The sequence below is a fragment of the Mustela nivalis genome (assembly GCF_964662115.1).
Source record: "Mustela nivalis genome assembly, chromosome: 1".
Classification (NCBI taxonomy): domain Eukaryota; kingdom Metazoa; phylum Chordata; class Mammalia; order Carnivora; family Mustelidae; genus Mustela; species Mustela nivalis.
The window spans coordinates 113049333-113070073 of record NC_139020.1 but is presented as its reverse complement, the minus strand read 5'-3'; the positions used below and the strand labels follow the sequence as shown (position 1 = coordinate 113070073).

Sequence of the window (20741 nt, the reverse complement as noted above, 5' to 3'; positions counted from 1 at the left end):
CCAGGAAGGTGTCTGTGGCCAGCCGTTCGTCTGTCAGGCTCCCAGCACCGGCCCGGCCTTTCACTGGGAGGGGGTGTCAGCGTGGATCCCTGGCTCCGGTCCTCACCCCTGCATCCTACTGGAAAACTTAGAAGTCCTGGTGGATGCCCCGGGGCCCTAAATGTGCCAGGCCTGTGATCTTTGCTAGATTTTGGCCTCAGTGGGGATCTGTCTGTGGGAACAGTCCAGGGTCATTCTGTTAATCTTCAGAGGCCTTGCCCCAGATTCTCCTCTCCTGTCCTGTGACCCTGGTGACATTCCGGGAACACTTGTCCACGTGAGGGGAGGGACCACTGCTGGGAACTTTGATCAGCTCTGGGGCTGCTGGGTTCACACTGATCATAGACACACCAGACATACTTCTGCTCCCTAGAAAGAACCGGACCTGCTGGTGTGTGTCCTCGTAGCCCCTCGAGGTAGGTCTCCTGGGGTCTGTGGGGACGGGGGAGGAATCTGGCCTTGGGTCCCAGCTCTGGGGCAGAAGAGAAGCAGGCCACTCCTCTGAGGGTCAGAGCCTGGCCCTGGCTCCAAGCAGGAGACACCATGCGTGTCCTCTGCTGTGGGATGAGAAGCCCCCGAGACCCCCAGCTGGGGTGGTACTGGTCTGGGGCAGGAGGCAGGTGGCAGCAGGGGGGTCCTGAGATAAAGTAGTCTGGGCTCTGTGCTCCGGGAGCACATAGGGAACAGTGGGGTTAAGTAGGAAGACCATATGTCCAAGTTTGCCTGGTCTCATCTTCATTTATGCCTTGTTTATGCCATCCTGTGGCTCCCCTTTGAGTTCTGGTTTCACTGATATAGTCACTCCAAGAATAAAATCTGTAGGTAGCTACCTATTCACTATTCACTATTCACTACTATTCACCTACTCACTATTCGGCAGGTATTGTGTTAAATGAGTTGTATTTACTATCTAATGTAAACATATGTATTGTCCAGTTGGGGACTCATTTTAACCCTAAGGGATGAGGTTACAAACATGCATGGGAAAATTGAGGCTTAGAGTGAAAAAGGGACCTGTCCAAGCCCACGCAGCCTGTAGGGAGCAGTGTCAGAATCTGCACCCAGGTCACAGCCCTGGCAGAGCTCAAGGGCATCCCCCTTCCACTAAAGCACAAGGGGCACAAGACACAATATACGGGGGACCAAGAGCTGCAGACACACTTGGGTCAGTTCGACACAGCACACCTGGTCTGCACTCAGCTCTGGGCCACTCAGAGTTGGGTGCACAGCCCTGTAAGACAAGCTGCAGGAAACATCCCTAGCCCCCAGGAAGTCACAGTCAGACGGGCGCAACTGACCAGAAGTTAGAGCAGAAGAACCCAAGAATTCCACTGAGGACGGGAATGACCTGTGGGGTCCATAGTCAAGGATGGCTTCCTGGGGAAGGCGTGACTTGTGAGGGCCCAGGGTGCAGTTGCAATAAGGAGGCACGGGGACATCCTAAAGCAGAAAGGGCTGTGTCAGTAGGAGTTAGAGGTGGTGCCCTGGCGGGAGCGTTTGAAGAAAGGGGAGTGCTCCGTTTACAGCTTCTTTTTCTTCTTCTTCTTCTTTTTTTAGATTTTATTTATTTATTTGAGAGAGAGTGCTCGCACACAGGTGAACAAGCGGGGGGAGGGGCAGAGGGAGAGGGAGAAGCAGGCTCCCCAAGGAGCAAGGAACCCGACAGAGGGCTCAAGCCCAGGACCTTCGATTCATGACCTGAGCCACTTTGGGATCATGACCTGAGCCAAAGGCAGATGCTTAACTGACTGAGCCACCCAGGCACCCCACAGCTTCTCTCATTTCACTACCCGGGCTCTCTTCCACCAGGGCCGCCGGGAGCCTTCTTGATATGGGTTCTAGGGAGGGGAGCAGTCCAGGAAGCCCACAGTATGCGTTCAGGGGCTATGTGTCTTACATGGTAATCCGAATGTTTATGACTTTCATTCATTTTTTTTAAAAGACTTTTATTTATTTATTTGACAGATAGAGATCACAAGCAGGCAGAGAGGCAGGCAGAGAGAGAGGAGGAAGCAGGCTCCTTGCTGAGCAGAGAACCCGATGCAGGGCTTGATCCCAGGACCCTGAGATCATGACCTGAGCCGAAGGCAGAGGCTTAACCCACTGAGCCACCCAGGTGTCCCATGACTTTCAACCTTATTACAAATGTGACCTGTTTTTTTTTTAGAAACTGTAGAGAATTTCTGATAAAACAAAAGGAAAAAGTGAAAATCACCCACCATTCTGTTTTTCAGAGATAACTATTGCAAATAGTTCATGTATAATCTGAAGCTTACTAAGAGCCATGGATAGTCACTTCATTAATATGAACGTGTGCGTCGAGAGGGCCTTATTATGTGTAACAAAAAAATGCCCCTCTATTATCTCTCAGGAAATTTCCAGGGTTTTTGGAGCTCTGTAGCAGGAGTCAAGGCAAAGACCAAATATGTATTTCTAACTATATCACCATATCACAAACTCAATGCCGGTTATCTCAGTTAATTACCACAACTCGAACAAAGCTGTCATTTAGGTAGTGGTGTTCCTATCATGATTGTTTTCCAGTTACAAATGCAGAAACCAGACACCTCAGACAAAATGGGTAGCAGGTTGGGGAGGGCCAGCTGGCTGGGACCGGGGGAAGGAGGAACTCTGGAAAGGAGACCCGACAGCTGTACTTCCCAGGGGACTTGGATGAGACCATCAGGAGCTCCGGGTGGACCTCTAAAGCCCTTCTTCCTGCTCCCAGATGTGCTGGGGCTCAAGGGACAGAATCCAGCCCTGTTGATGATGCAGACCGCAATGTAGCCATCCCCGAGTAGAGCAGTAGTCCCCTGACAGTTTGGGATCTGGGCTCTGGGCTCCCATCACCCTCTGGTAGGAGTGAGGGTTGGCTCTGCGGTGGATGACGGACTGGCTTGGGGCACACACAGAAATATATCAACCCAAAAGCAATTTGAGAAGGGGAAAAAGTGCATTTGCAACCAGTCAACCACTCCCCTGCCCCCACCAGAGCCAGAATCCCCTGGCTTGCTGAGAGCATGGAACATTTTTTGTGGGCATGTGCTGGTCTCTGCAGAAATGCAGAGGCGGTTTCTCAGAGAGATGCTGGAATCTTCTGGCTGCTCCCCACAGTCCCTTCCGGTGCTGGCCTCCACAGTGCCCAGGCAGGGACGTTCTCTGTCTCCAGAGTCCCCAGTGACCTGCTCGTGAGGGCAGTTGGGAAAGGGGCCCATGGCCAGGGTAGCCTAGCCATAGCCATCAGAATCTGTGCTCCTCTCAACCAAAGGCAAAACAATGATAAGCTTCCCTTGGCTGGGAGGAAAGAGCCAGAAAAAAATGCTGTAGAGAGACATCTTGCTGGTCCATAACTGGGGCAGTTGGATGATCTCATCAGGTTTTCCATGGCTAACCCTCGTGACAACTTGAGAACAAAGTTGGGGCTGGTCCATGCTCAGAATAATCAGGGTCATTAAGGCTCTACTGCTGAACGCTCGCTCACTGTGGGCCAGGCTCTGGGTTTGCTGCTTTCCACACGGTTTATCGGATTTGATCTTCAGAACAGCCCCATGAAGAAGGGAGTACTGAAGCTTGCTGTTGGGAAGATGAAGAAATGGAAGCACAGAGAGGTTAAGCAATTCAGCCAAGGCCACATAGCTAATGAGGGCTAGGGACAGGATTTGTACCCATACTATCTGACTCCAGAGCACAAACTCTTAGCCATTCTAGAGTGATGTGAGAATGAATCTTAGGTTGGCGGGGGGGGGAATATTTGGGAACATTCCATTTCCTGCTTCCTCCAACAGCATAGACTGGGGCCCTTTCCTGAACTTCAGAGGCCCTGTTCTGGTCCTCTTCCCACCTTGACACCTCCAGCAGTGAGAAGTTTGTAAAACCAAAGGCACATATCCATCTGGAGGCTATGCCCCTGTTTTCAATCATGCTTCAGGTATCCAGGAACAAGGGCTTGTGTGGGTCGCCTCCTCAGGTCTATCTTCCCTAGGCTGACCAGGTCCCAGCAGTGCCCACCCTTAGGTATGAGCGGACAGACAGCAGGTGAGGTCCCTTGTATATGTTCGCTCATGTCCACTCTAGTGGAGGTTTTCTGGAAACTGCCTTTGAGAACCAAGGACTGAAGGGGTTAGCAAGGAAGGGGACTGGCACAGTATGCATTGTTATGCATTATGGCGTGTTTAGGACAAACATTGCTCCCTCTTACCCTCCAGAGGAGGACAAATCCCGTGCAGTCTCATGGTCTGGCTGGCGATCACTCACTGGGGTTTGAACCAAGCCCACGCAGGTCAGCGCTGGGCCGGATGCCAAGCACACGTCTTTCTACACCGGGGACAGCCACAGGGAGCCATCGTGTCAGGGAACTACACTAACTGCCTAGGTCGAGGAGCATACGCCCAGGCACCGTATTCCTGGGGCCAGGGAAGGCTTCTTTGAGGATCCTTGGGGGTGTTGTGTAGGATCTCCAGCACCAGCCTGGCTGGTAGGTGGGGCTGGGACCATGGCCATCCCATCTTTCTACAGCCCGAGCCCTCCCTTTATCTGTAATACACCTCAGATGAGTGTATGCATTGTTATGCATTATGGCATGTTTAGGACAAACATTGAGTCCTTAGGTCAGTGTCTGACCTAAGGTGCCTCCTGGTTCTATGACCCCCAGGCAAGCTGTTACAGAGCTCAGCTTTAGCCCGAGACTCTATTCTCCGGCGGTTGCACGTAGAAGCTACAGACTCACATGTCCTGAGTGGCAGGCAGGTGCGGCTGCTGTGAGAGCCCTCCCCTGCCACTTCTTGCGGTGAACTCAGCATCGGTGCAAGCGACAGAGGGGGCTCAAGGGAGACACGTACTTTCTATGGGAGAAATGGACCCTCTCTACTGATTAGGCAGAAATATTCCTGGAAAAACTGGACTATTGGGTGTCTGAATAGGAGGAGGGTACAGGGAGCTTTCGTAAGCACCGTGTTTGCCCATGGAGAGCCCTTTGGCCTGACGTGGAATCGCGGGAGGGAGGAGGCAGCCAGCAGAGGGCAGCAGAGACAAGGCCAGCAAAGAGGGTTTGGGGCCAAGACACCCCAACATGGAGCGGATTGTGAGTGTTTTCTGGGGACTGGTAAACTGAGAAAAGTTAGGATTATGTTTTTCAAGGTTTTTTTCTTTCTGTCTGTCTTCCTTTCTTCCTTGCCTCCATCTCTCTTTTCTTCCTCTCTCTGCCTCTCCTTCCTTCCTCCCTTCCTGCCTGGCTGTCTCTTTCCGGTAAAGCCAAATGAATTCTATCTAAAGGACATTCTGTTCTTCCTACTTCTTTGGTGTTCGAATCACCTTTCTGTTATGATGGTGGCTTACAACTTTTAACAATAATTAACAAGATTTATTAATTTTTCACTCCACGTCAGACACTGACCTAAAACTTTTGGCTGTGTTCTTATTCAGTCCTTACAATTATCCTGACCTGGTCAGCACTATCCCTATTTTACACACCAGGGAAGTGAAGTACAACTGGGTGGAGTATCACGCCCACGGTCACACAGTGAGAATGAGCTAGAATGTGGTGGAGCTGGTATTTGAACTCATGGAACCTGGCCCCCGACAGACCCTGTAAATGACGGGTGGGAGCTGTAGTGGCCTGGAGGACAACCTCGCCCGCCCCCCCGCCCTGGGCAAAGCCATGGGACAATTAAGCTCAACTCCAGCTGGTCTTGTCATGTGGGAACGTGAACCCCCTGCTCCTAAATCATCCTGAAATCTGGACATTTTAATGTGAGATTTCTCAATTTTCTATGTTGGCTCGTGGTTCACATCGGAAAAAAACAAGCCATACAACACACTTGGGAGCTGAGGCACCAATCTGTGACCTGGGGTTGGATGCTGGCGTTTAAAATGATATTATCAGCTGACTAAAAACTTCATCCTCTTTTCTTATTTAAAACAAACCCCCAAACCCCCAAATCCACTGGTCTGTGGAATCCCTGCACCTGGAATCCTCCTGTCCAGATGATGTTGGAAAGTTCCATGGGCTTTGTGATGGGGAGGTGAGGGGGGGTGAGAAAGGAGCATTTCGCAGTGGTAGTAAGGAGCAGGTGACTAATTCAAGATGAGAGCCTGTTTATTGGGGCGCTCAGGTAGCTCAGTCTGTTGGGCGCCTGCCTTTGGATCAGGTCATGATCTCAGGGTCCTAGGATCGAGTACCACATGGGGCTCCCTGCTTAGGGGGGAGCCTGCTTCTCCCTCTCCCTCTGCCTGCTGCTGCTCCACCTGCTTATGCTATCTCTCTAATAAGTAAATAAAATCGTCAGGAAAATAAATAAAAGAGCCCATTTTCTCCCTGCGGCTGCTCTCAGCCCTAGCTGATGTACAAGAGCACACAGTTAGTCCATCATTAGGCTCTGCAAGGTGCTGAGATTTGGGAACTCAGGAAGAGTTTTGGGTTAAAAATTCCCTGTGCACTAACAACCCGCTCAGATTTTACACATTACCTGAAAAATTCCATACTACCCAGGGTCTCCTCCTTTCCCTTTTTTCCATGACTTTTAATCTCACCTCCACCCTTTCCCTCCATCTGAAAGTACATGGGAAGTCCAGGAGACCTGGGTCTTTGTCTTGCCACTAACCTGCCGGGTGGCTGTGGATAGGCCACGTGACAGCCCATCAGGAGGTCCGAACCTGGGTCCCAGGAACCTTGCAAGGCTGCGATGAAGCTGTATGAAAACAACCACTGAAAACACATACTGTCCCAAGGGGTGGCCTCCCTGATAGAGTTAATCCCCATCTCCTGGCTGGCCCAGCCCGGCGCTGGCCGCCCTTGATCAAGGCGTCACCTCTGTTCTCTCTTCCTGCTGGGATCAGGAGATGCTGTCCGGAGCCTGGCTGTGCTGGGCCGGCCTCCTGCTCCTGGCCAGGCCTTCCCGGCCCTGCCCTGCGGGCTGTGACTGCTTCATCCAGGAGGTGTTCTGCTCTGATGAAGGGCTGGCCGCCATCCCTCCAGACATTCCGCCCCATGCCACAGACATCATCTTTGTACAGACCTCGCTCACCACGGTGGGAGCTCGGGCCTTCAGCGGCAGCCCCAACCTGACCAAGGTGGTTTTCCTCAACACGCAGCTCCAGCACTTCGGGCCCGACGCCTTCGGGGGGCTGCCCAGGCTGGAGGACCTGGAGATCACCGGCAGTGCCTTTTCCAACCTCAGCGCCGACGCCTTCTCCAACCTGACCTCCCTGGGGGAGTTCACCCTCAACTTCAACGCTCTGGAGGCTCTGCCCGAGGGCCTCTTCCAGCAGATGCACGCCCTGGAATCTCTCCAGCTGCAGGGTAACCGGTTCCAGAGCCTGCCCGGGAGGCTCTTCCGGCCTTTGAGAGGGCTGAAAGCCCTCAACCTGGCCCAGAACCTGCTGTCCCGCTTGCCTGAGGAGCTGTTCGAGCCCCTGGGGAGCCTGCAGAGCCTGAGGCTGAGCAACAACGTGCTCTCCGGCCTGCCCCCCAGTGTGTTTAGCCAGCTGGGCTGCCTGCGGGAGCTCTTCCTTGACGGCAATGCCATCAGGGAGCTGCCACCAGGAGTGTTCGCGGAGCTCTTCCGGCTGGAGAAGCTGTGGCTGCAGCGCAATGCCATCGGCCACCTACCGCTTTCCGTCTTCTCCTCTCTGGGCAACTTGACCTTCCTGAACTTGCAGGGGAACGCGCTGCAGGGGCTGCCTGCCGGCCTCTTCGCGCCCACCCCGGGCCTGCTCGGCTTGTCTCTGTCCTACAACAGGCTGGAGGCCATCAGCGAGGACGCCTTTGCCAACCTGTCCAGCCTCAGTTCCCTGACTCTGTCGCACAACGCCCTCACCCATCTCCCCGCCGGCGTCTTCAGGGACCTGCAGGAGCTGGTCAGGCTCTACCTGGGTAGCAACAACCTGACGACCTTGCACCCAGCGCTCTTCCAGAACCTGTCCAAGCTGGAGCTGCTCAGCATCTCCCGAAACCTCCTGACCACGCTCCCCGAGGGCATCTTCGACACGAACTACAACCTGTTCAACCTGGCCCTGCGCGGCAACCCCTGGCAGTGCGACTGTCACCTGGCCTACCTCTTTGGCTGGCTGCGTGAGTTCAGCGACCGGCTCTTCAACATGCAGACCTACTGCGCGGGCCCCACCTACCTGAAGGGCCAGCTCCTGCCCACCTTGCAGGAGGAGCAGCTGGTGTGTCCCGTCACCGGCAACCGTCTGGGCTTCCAGGCCCCAGGGTCAGAGGACGGAGAGCTGGGGGGCCCCTGGGACCTGGATGCGGAGGAGAGGGCGGTTGGGAGCCGGTGCACCTACAGCAACCCTGAGGGCACTGTGGTGCTTGCCTGTGATGGCGAGGATCGGTGCCGCTGGCTGAATGTCCAGCTATCCCCCAGGCCGGGGTCAGGCCCCCCGGCACTAACGTTCAATGGCAGCCAGCACTGGGACTTGAAGTCGAGCTGCGGCTCCGTGAGGATCACCGTGGCCATTGAGGCCCGGCCAGAGGGGAGCTAGGTGCAGGGCGTGCGGAGCTGGGAGCCTGCCTAGGTGGCCTCCGGGGGCCTGCCCAGGCCAGAGGTGGGGGCCAAGAGGGAGCTGAAGCCCTACCTCTACAGGTGCTGGAAGGAGCTGCATTTCCCAGGTGGAGAAGGTGTTGCTGCAGGTGTCGTGGGTGGGGGGTGTGGGGGTGTGGGTGGTGGGGGCTCCATCTTCCTTCCACTTCCTCCCTTCCTCCTCCTTCCTCCTCCTCCCTCCTCCCCCCTTCTGTTCCTATCACCCAGGCGGAGCCCTACCTGGGCCTTCCTTAAGCTTTGTAAAGCTGTACTGGGTTCTGGAGAATAAAAGAATATTCTCCCTGGTGTTTCTTGATGATCTAACGGCCACCCCACTCTCACCCCGCCCGAGGTTCTGAGCCTCAGGCATCGCCCACCCTGGTCCTGTTTGGACTTCTAGCTCAAAGGACAAATGTCCCTTTCCATCTCTCTCACCGGAAAGTTGCTTTCAATTGATACAGAGAAAAACAAAGGAGGTGCGAGAAGCAGAGGTGAGCAGAAGGATGAGGGACAGAGGTCTGACTGGTGTGTGGGTGGGGGGGACTTGTGTCATTTGGGGCCACTTCCAGCACCATGGCCAGGGGAGACCAGGATGAATGAGGGGCCTCAGGAGGCTCCGTTTGGCTCTCCCCACCCCCATCCCCATCTGCCCCCATGGCCCAGCAGACAAGGGGGCTGCTCCCTGAGCCCGGAGTGGGCAGGAGTGGTGAGCAGGGCTTGGAGGTGCATCAGCCTTCAGCTCTCTGACAGCATCTGCCTCTGTGGCCGCCTGCCCCCTGCGATGGTTCTCCTCTGGATCACAGGACCCCACGCTCTCACCGCCCGGCCATACCTTCCGTCTCCCAGCTGCCCATCTCTTCTCTGCTGGGATCTGCCAGGGGCCTACTGTCCGGCCTCCCCGGGGAATCTCAAGTGTGTCCCCGGGATCCGATGCGTAATGACCTGCATCTCACCTTGGGCTCGGGATTTCACTGCCTCTGTGAGGAGATACCTGCCTGCTCTGCAGCGCTGTGTTCGATTATCCCACCACGAACATGTGTAAAGCAAACCCATCCCGGCTTCCTCCGGGATTTCCCTCCAGCAAAGCCCAGGAGCTGGGTGTGTTCTCCAGTCTCCCCTCCCCTTCAATCCTCATGGCCCACCCGTCTGGGAAGGCTTCTGAGCTTCTGAGCACCCGTCTATCCATTTCCCCCTTCCCATCCTCAGCCTCCAGTGTGCAGCCACTTTCCTGGTTCTCCTGCCTCCGGCGTAGACAGGTCTGAATGAAATGCTGGGGAAGGAGATGGACACACGAATCTGATGTCTGGTAGGCCCTCCAGGAACTCACTCAGGGTCTGGCAAGTGAGAGCTCAGACAAGGGTGCACATCTCCTGGGTGGCGGGCAGGGTAGACAGTGAAGCCATGAACCAAGGGCAGGGACAGGTTTGGGGAAAGGCAGGAGCATGATGTCAGCTGCAGGCAAGGAATTGCAACTCCTCCTTCGTGTCCAGGGATGCCCTTTAAAAAACACGCTTCCCAAGGCTCAAATCAAAGCCACCATAATCCTAAGGTGATGGAAGGTAATTGAGCAGATTTGCCAAAGGAACAGACTCCCAGATTCACTGGGTTCAATTCCCAGAAGCATTTGAATTAATATTCCTTAAAAAAAAACAATTGTATATATTCATTTGAGAGAGAGGGAGCTAGAGAGCGCGAGCGGCAGGGAGGGACAGAAGGAGAGAAGCAGACTTCCCGCTGAGCAGGGAGCCCAATATGGGGCTTCATCCCAGGACCCTGGGATCATGAGCTGAGCCGAAGGCAGAGACCTAACCGACTGAGCCACCCAGGCACCCCTAGACAAATCATCTTAATCAGTCCTCCAAGGCTGGGGAACTGTGCCACCTCTGGGATCCCAAGGCCCCGAGTGTCCGTGGGTCCTGTAAGGCCAGCCCCAGGCTAGTGCTCTCCCAGCCCCAGGCCCAAGGCCAGCTCCATTAGACTGCTGGCTTCCCTCTGGGGGTGATGCCCGCTGTCCTGGGAGAGCATCACCGCCCCAGTACATCTAGGAACTTTCCAGGCCTCCACCCAGTGGATGCGGGTCCGAAGAGTCAAACCTCCACTGCCAGAGATAAAGGAACAAGATAATCGAGTAGACATTTCTCTTAATTATATTTCCCCCAAACTCTAACTCCTTATTAAATTAAAATAGAATCATTTCTCTCTGTGATGAATGACGTTGGGGAAAGAGCCCTGGCTGACGGCCAGGGGCGGGGTGGGCTGGGCAAGCGGCGTGTTCTCCCTTTCTGGTTGGCTGGGCGACACCAGAGTCGCTGTGCTCTTTTAGGTAGCATGGCCGAATTTTACAAATAAACATATACATGTTGCATGGGACATCCTCACACTACAAAACTATTTGTAGCTTATCTGAAATCCGAGTTTAACTGGTTATCTAGTGTTTTATCTGGTGACCCAACCACCCGATGGACACTGGGGAAGCGGCATCTGTGGTGTGGGGAGTTCTGACCACTAAGGGGGCCACAGGGTCCTGAGGGGAAGCAGGAGGCACTGAGCAGCCCTGCAGTTCAGACTGAGGGCAGCAGAGAAGAGACTCTGAGTGTGCCCCACACCCCAGGAGTCCTTGTCTCCTTGTGGAGCTGGCCCAGTCTGGGGTGGTACTAACGCTTTTAATGGGTTCCAGGTTAGAAATCAGGACACTAGGCTCCCTCCTTCCTTAGCATTCCGCCTGTAGCAAATCATGGCTCCTCTCCAGGTCTTTCCTCAGCTATAGAAAAAGAAGTTTCATTCTTTTCTTTTCTTTTTTAAAGATATATTTATTTGGGGTGCCTGGGTGGCTCAGTTATTAAGCATCTGCCTTTCGCTTACATCATGATTCCAGGGTCCTGGGATCAAGCCCCACGTCGGGCTCCCTGCTCAGCGGAGAGCCTGCTTCTCCCTCTCCCACTCCCCCTGCCTGTGTTCCCTCTCTTGCTGTCTCTCTGTCAAATAAATAAAGTCTTTAAAAAAAAAAGATTTATTCATTTACTTACTTGAGAGAGAGAGAGCGAGCGAGTGAGCAAGTGAGCAAGGGAGCACAAGGGGTGGGGGCAAGGGCAGAAGGGAAGGGGGAGAGATACCCCTAAGCAGACTTCCCACCTGGCCTGGAGCCCTACATGGGACCTGATTCCATGAGCCTGAGACCATGACCTGAGCCAAAACCAAGAGTCAGATGCCCAACTGACTGAGCCAGGCACCCCAGGAGGTTTGTTTGTTTGCTTTTAAAGATTTATTTATTTATTTGAGAGAGAGAGAGAGAGAGAGATCACAAATAGGCAGAGAGAGACAGAGAAGCAGACTTCCCGCTGAGCAGGGAGTCCAACCCGGGGCTCCATGATCCCAAGACCCTGAGATCATGACCTGAGCCAAAGGCAGACGCTTAACCCACTGAGCTACCCAGATGCCCCAGGATTTTGGTTCTTGATGCTGATCGAACCTCAGAATCACCTGGAGAGGTAAAGGTAACCCCAGCAACAGGCACCTGGGAGGCCCCTCTTTCCAGAGATTCTGCTTCAATCGACCTGGGGCAGAGTGACCCAGAAAACAGTTTTATCTTTAACTCCCGCAGAGACTCTCACACCGAGCCAAGGTTGAAGAATTGGGCTCTATCCTGTCCCGCACTGGGTCTCATGGCTGTTTGAAGCTAGACCCAGGGCAGTGGTGCGAATGCTAGCTCGGTCTGACCCGCAGGCTGTAGTGGTCTGGATGAATTCATGAACGAAACGAGCCACGAAACGGGCCATATAAAAAGATTTCGTAGGGGTTCTTTTTTCTTGTTGGTGTTTTTAATTTTACCATCCTCATGCCCTCTGGAGATCTTGAAGAAGCAAGCTGGCTGCAGGCTACCTTGTTTTCTTGCTAAGGCATCCCAAAGCCCCTCCTTCCAACAGGTGGGACGCTTTGCCCTCATGTCCTGAATGTTCCACAGTTGGGTGATTCCCTGCCACTTGCCGGTAGTGTAACCTTGGGCACCTACTGTAGCTCTCTGTGCCTCAGTTTCCTCATGCGTACTGTTGATCACAGGCTTCGTGGTGCCCACTTCACGGTGCTCTTGGTGAGGGGAAAATAAGTGCATTCATGTAAGAAGGACACATGAGTTCTCAGAAATGTTATCTGTTATTATGATTTCTAGAGAAGTGTGGTAAGTGTGGCAGGCAGGAGGCAAGACCTTGGCCTTTGCATTGGTGTGAACTCTTCCCATCCCTGTTTCTGGGAGGATATTAAAGTTGCTGTTTACATATCAAAATTCTATCATTTGGGAGGACTGGAAATGCCATTGACAACACTGTTCGGTACCTACTGTGGATGATGGAGAGTGGCCGATGCTTCCAAAAATCAGACAGTTTAGCACAATGTAAGCCTATGAAAGAATTCTTTCTGACGCTGTGTGTTCAACTCGCCCCCACTTCTGTATCTCATAGGGTTCAACATTTCAGAAACCTGCAAACGCGGCGATCCAGCGGCCCAGGCGCCCCCTTGCGGCACCCTGGAGGAACGGCTCCCCTTGCGGGGCGCTGCGCTTTTCCTCCTGGGAGTCACAAGCCGCCCTCCCCCACGAAGGGACAGCGGGGCCCATCGACTCGGTGGAGCGCAAGCCGCTCCCGGGCAGGAGGACGAGCTGCTGAAGCTTCTGTCTCCTGTAATTCTGGGCGAGTGCCAGGCCGCTGGGGGCCCGCGCCGGAGGGGTGGCCGGCGGGGACCTAAGGTTCCCGGGGCGGCACCGCCCCCTTCTGGCGCGTTCTGGTCTGTCCCGGTGATGCGGCGCGTCCTGCACCCTGGGACAGCCGTGCAGCACAGTGAGTTGTCAGCGTTGCCCACGACTTGCAGACCGGCCTCCAGGCACCGCTGTGGGTGAAATCCTGTAGTGAGCTCAGCCTGACCCTGACACAGGTGACCCCAAAGTTGTCTTTCTGGCTTGGACACTTTCCCTTTTCCAGGAGTGCAACTTGGCATGTACCTGCTGGGAAGACTGGGCTTTGCCTTCTTTGCAATTTCATCAGAGTTGTTCAGACTTTGGAAAATATCCCCGCCCCGCCTTGGCAATGCTTAACCCTTATTTCAAAGACTCGAATATAAACAGAAAGCAGCTTCTCTTAGTTTCATCCTTTCCTCATTATCTGGTAGGTGAAAGCCTCCCAGGGCTTCATCAGATCTCTGGTGAGGTCGTACCTGAACATTTTCATATGGAGAGGAATATTCATTTATCATAGACTACCTTTTATTTCTAATGTATTGCAGTTAGGACATTTAACTTTTAAATTCTCTGTGAGATCTGATTATACTATCTGTGAAATTTATTTCAGGAGACTGAAGGGGTTGCTAAGAATCATTTGTTATACTAGGGGTATTGGATCTGTCAGTGATGAAATCCATTGTTCCAAAGTAAAGGAAGGATCAAAAACTGGATGTCAGGTTCTCCAGAGAATCAGAACCAGTAGGACCGACCTCTCTCTCTCTCTCTCTCGCTTGAGAAGTCCCCCATGGTCTGCCACCTGCAAGCGAAGAAGTAGGAAGATTTGTGGTGTAATTCAGAGTCCAAGGGTCGGAGAATCAGGCCCTCTGATGTCCAAGGGCAGGAGACAGATGTCCCAGCTTAAGCAAAGGAAGCACATTCTCCCTTCTTCCACCTTTTTGTTGTGTTCAGGCCCTCAGTGGATTGGTTGATGCCAGTCCATGACTGGGCATCATTGGTGAAGGGGGATGGATCTGCCTTGCTCAGTCTATGGTTCAAATGTTCATCTCTTCTGGGAACACCCTCATGGACAGAAGTCATGTTTTACTGGGCATCCCCTAGCCTAGTCAAGGGGACACATAAAATGAACCATCGGTGTCTTCATTGACTGAGGTGGTTCCTCAGCCCGTCTTCCCTTATGAGGTGGAGATGGCGGTCCTGGGTCCCCGCCCGTGTTTCTCCTTCCCTTACCATGTGAGAGCACCTGCCGCTTCCACTTTGCCGGAGGGCTTTGTAAATGGGAACAGAGGTTCCACTTGGGCTTGGAGGGAAGGAAAAGGTTAGGATACCTGATTTGTGGCTTCTGTTCTGCCTCAACTTTGCTCTGTGACTTTGGGTAAGTCACTTCCTCTCTCCAGGCCTCCGAACCTTCAACTGGTTAGCAGATGCTGAAAGATTTGAGAGCGCATGTCTCTTCAGATGGGGGTGTGGAGGGTCCCACGTCCTGCCCCCACCCTCCTAGGGCTACTCACCTGGCCTGGGAGATGGTGGGCACCTGGGGGAGGCACCTGGGGGAGGGCATTCTAAACTCTCAGATCTGTGGGAACAGCTAGACTCCTCAGCTGTGGCTGATGAGCTCATCTTCCTTCCCACCCAGGAGAGGGGACATGGGATTCTCCGGAGAGGAATTAGACTTGGAGACTGGATGGGGAGATTTGTATTCAGTCCCTGGACTGATTCTATTTTTTGCCCTCAAATCTGTGTGTCAGCCACTATTCGCTGGTATATGATATTGTTTTGACATCTGTGAAGCTGGCAAACTCTTGAAGTCTCCCGAGCCTTGAAAATCAGAACTATGAAATTGACATATCTCAACAAGCGGCAAGCCAAAAGCCTTAGGGCATTTGCGATAAGTATTTAGAATTAGACCCACTGCATTGGCCCATGAACACATCCCCTATTTAAATTGAAATATAAGAAGTCATTCATGCAAAATTTCACTACCCAACTTTTAGCCTCTAAGTTAGAGCTCTAAACCAGGAAAAAATAAAAACATCTCCCAAGCAGCAAAAAAAAAAAAAGAAGAAGAAGAAGTTTCCAGTGCCTTAGATGAAAGCTCATGCATTGCTCAAAGGAAGGTTCCTCTGCTCAGACTCTGTTCACTTTTATGTTAGACACAAATCTATCAAGTTTGGTCATATGGTTTCCAGACTGGAGTAGATTAAAGGCAAAAAAAATCACACATTGGGAAGAGGGTGGTGTTCCTGCTAGGGACTTGCTAGCAACAAAGAAAGAGACAGAAACATGGCAAACTGACAGAAAGTTTCTGACAGAAATTTCCAGAGAAGAGGGGCCTGGGCTGTTCAGTGGGACAGGCACCTCCATGGCTCCCGAGGCGACACGTTAGTCCAGCACCGAGCTGGAGGAAAATAATGAGCTGAGGTAGGTAATGATGACCCCGAGCTGCCTGGAGAAAGTGGATATTCTGTATAACATGGGCTTAGTTTGCACGCTCACGAAAGCGGAGCTGGGCACAAGGACTTGGATGGGCTTTAACTGGGAGGTAATTCCAGGAGGCAGCACCATGAGACAGAAGGGGAAACGCCAACCAAGGCGGGAAACGCCAACCTGTGGAAGGTGCTGTTGCCTGCGGGGCTCGGTTCCATAAAGACTGCCTGAGGGGCATCCAGGATGTCCCGGGGTCATTCCTGACCCCAAGTGCACTAGAACCTAGGAGACATGGGTCCTTTATCCAACCCTGTAACTTGAAGGGCCTTGGTTTTCCATGTAGAAGTGAGGGGGCTTGACTCGTGGTCACAGAGCCTTCACGTTATGGTGTGTATGCACTGATAAAGGGTGCATCTTATTTTTTGTAGAGGTATGTGGTGAAAAGTCTGTTATAAGCCAAATTATTTTATTTGGTGGTAGGATAGGATCATCTGAGCATTTTACTTATGCAAATTCAATCACAAGAGCTCAGCAGAGAGACCAGAGACAGAGAGGAAGTCGGCGGGGGGGGGGGGGGAGTGGGGGGGGTATGTGATTTTAGGTGGGTATTTTTAAAGTGTTGAGATAGTTGAGGCAAACTCCGTGTAAGAACAAAAGATACAAACGAAAGAATAAAAGGTAATTGCCACTTGAGGCCAGGACAAAAGGAGGACAAACAGTTGAGCTAGAGTACCATCTGACTTTTGCCCACCCACAGAGCAGGGAACACAAAGACCAGCTCCCTCCGTGGAGTAGCTGTCACAAGGTGTGGGGTAGCTGGGATGGCTGCCTGGAGCCCTTTGTGGATGGGACCCACCATGTGGGCATGGATGGGGCTGTAGGTCTGCTTTCTGGAGCCCATCTTGGAAGAGGGGATGCGTTTTGAGTGATGAGAGCCTTCCTGCCTGTCTCAGGCATCTGTAAAGTATATGGGCAAGACACGGGGCCAGCCTAAAGCCACGTGCTCCTGGCTGACCCGGTTTGTGCCTGGGAAGGGACACTGCACCCCCCCAAGAATGCTTGGGGCCAGGGTCAGGTCGCGGCGGAAGCCTGAATGCCAAGCATTCGTTAGACTAGATTGATGGGCGGGGGTGCCTTGCCGGGGAGGCCTGGGCCGCCTGCTGCCCTTTCATTGTGGTTATTTATGGCCTCACTGGGGCTTCAGAAACCAGGCTGACAGCTCCCAGGAACCTGACCCGGCTGGGACACAGCCCACAGCCTTCTGCCTGCTCATCCCTCCCCTTGAGGAATGTCAGCCTTGCAGACAGCGACCAGACCCGATAGGTGTAGAAGGAAAGATTCCAGAACACATCCTAACCCGGAGACCTCTTTATCCAGAAAGAGGTGTGTGTGCACGGGGGACCCATGACTGTACCTCTTAAATATTTACAGAAGTAGACATTCGTGAAACAGGCCTGGTGCAGCGAAATTGATTCTTATGTTTGGTACAGGGCAAGAGATCTCGAACCATCCCAAACAGTAAGTAATCCAAAAACGAGTCTTTGTAGTCGGGGAACATACACCAAAGGTTTGGGCTTGTCTCCTTGTTTGTTTTCTGCTACCTGTGTATGTGTGTGTGTCTTTTGGTAACAGAAGTACAAGTCTAATCCTCGTTCACTTACCTGACAGGTCGAGGAGGTCTAGACTTTTTCTGGATGCTCAGGGGTGAGCTAAGTGGGCCGGACGGTTGTGGATGGTTCGGTCTCCCCCTGGGGCACGTGCGGCAGGACACCCCTCCCTCCCCTGGTGACTAGGAGCAGCCTGGCTGAGAGCGGACGGAACAGGTTGAGGGACTGTGGTGTGCAGGCAGAAGTCCGGGCTGGAGAGCTGGGGGGACCATTTCCTTTTATAAAATGGGCCTCATCATTCCTGCTAAGTCTGCCTCCATGATGGTGCAGAAACCAGGGGAAATGAGGCAGCAGCAAATGCTCTCCAAACTGTGCAACGTTCCTGGGGAGGTCTGTGTCATGAAATCTCTCAGCCTGGAGGGCCTTCCTGGGAAGGAAGGACAGGCCCAGGGACAGACGACTGCAGAGCCGCATTCTGTGCTGGGGGCCTCACAGGACGGCACCTATGGGGGACAGCCTCAGGGAGTTGGGGGGACCATCTGGGGGTCCTACAGAGTCCTACTGAGTGGGAGGGAGGAAGTGAGGCTCCGTGAGAAGGAGGAGCTATGGAGTCACAGGGGGAAGAAACCCAAGGATATGGGGGCGGATCCATGAGATTACTTTGGCTGGAGGGGTTTGCTGCCACGGGGTGCCTTTTTGTCCTCTCATGTCCCCGATGTCTGTTTACTCTGCAGATAAACCTCTGCAGGTTGCATAGGAGACCACAGCCTGATGGGACCAGTTCGTGAAACCCTTGTAAAGGTTTAAATGAAGACATTCTCCCGGACACTTCATTGGTTGAAAAAGTCTGTATCTCCCATGGGTAGAGCTGTCGCTCAAGTAACTCAATCAGCTAGGAGTTTGGTTTTGATACACTTAATTGTCTCTCTCCCAGTTTCTGGGTTTCATTGGATGAAGGTTCGCTGAGATTCCCCAGAGCTCCAGCAGTGGGTCTGGCCTGGGACGTGGAGGTGGCCAGAGGCGGGGGGCCCTGGAGCTCGCGGTCTAGTGGGGAGCCGGCGCGGTCAGCCCACTGGCTGACTCAGGGATCGAGGGGTCTGGCAGACAGAAGCCCAGGCATCATGGGACTCCAGACCAGTCCTTTTGTCCATTGCTGTCAGCAAATTACCCAAGACACAGTGGTTTCCACTACCAATGATCATTTGTTCTCTCTGGGTTTCTGTGGGTCAGCATGCAGCTAGGCATGGCGGGAACGGTTCGTCTGGGTGTCATCATGGGGCCCCAACTGGAATGACCTGAAGGCACCTCCACTCACTGTCGGCCCTGGGCTTCCTGAGCACGGTGGCTGGGATCCAAGGGCAGGTGTTGGGAGAGGCCGAGACAGAGAGAGAGAGAGAATGAACGTGAACGTGAGTGAGAACCAGGTAGAAGGGCTGACCTTTTCTGACCTCGCCTTGGAAGTCACAAAGCCTCACTGCCCCTACACTCCACTGGTGGGACTAGACAGCAGAACCACCCAGATCCAAGGGAAGGGCCTGAGACCCACCTCTCTGTGGAAGCAGAGTCCCTCATGCTGCCAGCAGGTCCGGTGGAATGGGGTAGGTACACAGAGCCGCCATCTTTGGGAAATACCGTCCACCATGCTGTATAGGAGGGGAGGGAGGGGGTGATGCTTGCTCTGAGCCTTAAAGGCTGGGGAACCCAAGATGTGTGGCCAGGTGGGGAATGAGAGGGATTCCAGGTGGAGAGACAGTACCCCCTAGGAAACATGGGGACTTTGGGCAATGACAAGGAGTTCTGTGTGCTGGAGCCCTTGTGTGAGACGGGGATGGCGGGGTATGGGACCGCACGGTGGGTGGCTTCACCTCGAGCTTGTGACAACGGGGTCCACCGACTCCCCTCACAACCAGGAGAAAGCTATGGACCCTCGCTCAGGAAAAAGTGCCCAAAGGATACTGGACACCATTTTAGGGACCAGGGCAAGGCCTGCGGCCTGAGAGGCCCTCCCAATCACCTCCTGACCTGTGTTCTGTGGAGCCAGCTTGGGCTCCACACTCGCCAGTGGCCATGAATGGGGCTCTAAGGGGAAGGGGAGAAGAAGTCACCTCCCACTGTGTCCTGTCTCTCCCATCTACAGACCCCACGGCTCCCGGGGTGTTGAGAGTACCTCCTTCCAGGGCAGTCACCTCCCTGCTGCCAACGATGGGGTCCCAGGTGGAAGCCTGGCAGCCTCGCTGGCCACTCTGCCTTCTCAGTCATTTGGAATATGGGTGGCTGGTCCTAACAGAACGGCCAGAGATGTGGCCGGCCAGCTACAGCTCACCGGAAACTTGCCTTCGAGCACAGCTGTCAGCAGCTGGCACGTGGCCCCAGCCTCTCTGCGGGTGTAGGTAATCCCAGGGGGCCCCAGGAGCCCATCAGACTCAGCGTTGCCCTCATCTCAAGGGACTCAGTGGCATTACTGAGTCCTGGCTGGGCCTGACGTCTGTGTGGCATCCCTGGTCTTCCTAGAGTAGACGGAGCGTTCCTGCTCACCAGGTGCTTCTCTGTGATTTCGATTCTCCCAACAAGGGAGGTGTGCTCTTTACTTCACAGGCGTGAAACCGAGGCCCAGAAGGCTTCGTTCACTTGCCCACAGTTCCACAGCTACCTGCTGTCAGACTGGAAACTGCCGGGAATCCAGCGGCTGCCCCGGGGCAGCCCTGTTTCCCCGGCACCGGCCTGTTTCCCTGAACGGCTGCCTGGGAGATCTCGCTGAGCTTCCTGAGCCCACCTCGCCCTGCTGCACCCCTGAGGCTCAGCTCCAGACGGATGGCGTGACTCAGGCAGGATCAGCTTCTGGCTCAGCTGGGAAAACCTTGGCTGGAGCCGTGCCAATCCTTCCACATCTGCCAAACCCCCCTCCCCCGGCCCGTGTCTTCCCTGCCAGTGGGCTCTCCTTGCAGGCGGGGACCTCACACTTTCCGCATCCCGGTGCGGTGCCTACTCACGGCGTCTCCTCAGTTGCCAGCTCTCTTGTGCCTGTGCGCGGCCCTGGCCTGCTGCTGTCACATGTGCCCTGGGCTTCTCTACCTGCTGTGTGGGCTGGAGACGCAATTTCCAAGTGTCTGAGTCTCCTGGCTTGCAAGCAGGCTTGGCCAGTGGCAGGTGCAAGGTGGGAGGACAGGTGGGGACAGAAACCAGGCCATTTCTTCCCCTGGCCCTGCACTGGGCCTCCTCTATGTCCTGCTGGGGTTTGTGCTGGATCGGGGAGCTTCCAGCTCTAGTTTCCTTGCCTCACTTTTTTGGTCTTCCTGCCCTAGCGGAAGCTGGTATCTTCTTCCCATCACTAACCTCTGTGCTGCCTCAACACCCCGTTCAGCTCCATAGCTCTTGCCGTGCTATGCAGCCGACCCTTTGTATTAAATTCCCTTCTTCGGA

The 20741-nt window shown here is 54.0% G+C and overlaps 1 protein-coding gene across 1 annotated transcript; it reads left to right on the top strand.

Moving 5' to 3' along the window:
• Positions 1–348: 348 nt before the first annotated feature.
• CPN2 (carboxypeptidase N subunit 2) lies at positions 349–8679 on the top strand. Its single transcript, XM_082719607.1, has 2 exons — positions 349–455; positions 6874–8679. Exon 2 carries the CDS (start codon positions 6877–6879, stop codon positions 8521–8523), a length of 1647 nt encoding a protein of 548 aa, XP_082575733.1. The 5' UTR covers positions 349–455; positions 6874–6876; the 3' UTR covers positions 8524–8679.
• The last annotated feature ends 12062 nt before the right edge of the window (positions 8680–20741 follow it).

Excerpts from the sequence above, each read along its gene's own strand:
- CPN2 (XM_082719607.1), top strand. The coding sequence starts at position 6,877 with ATGCTGTCCGGAGCCTGGCTGTGCTGGGCCGGCCTCCTGCTCCTGGCC.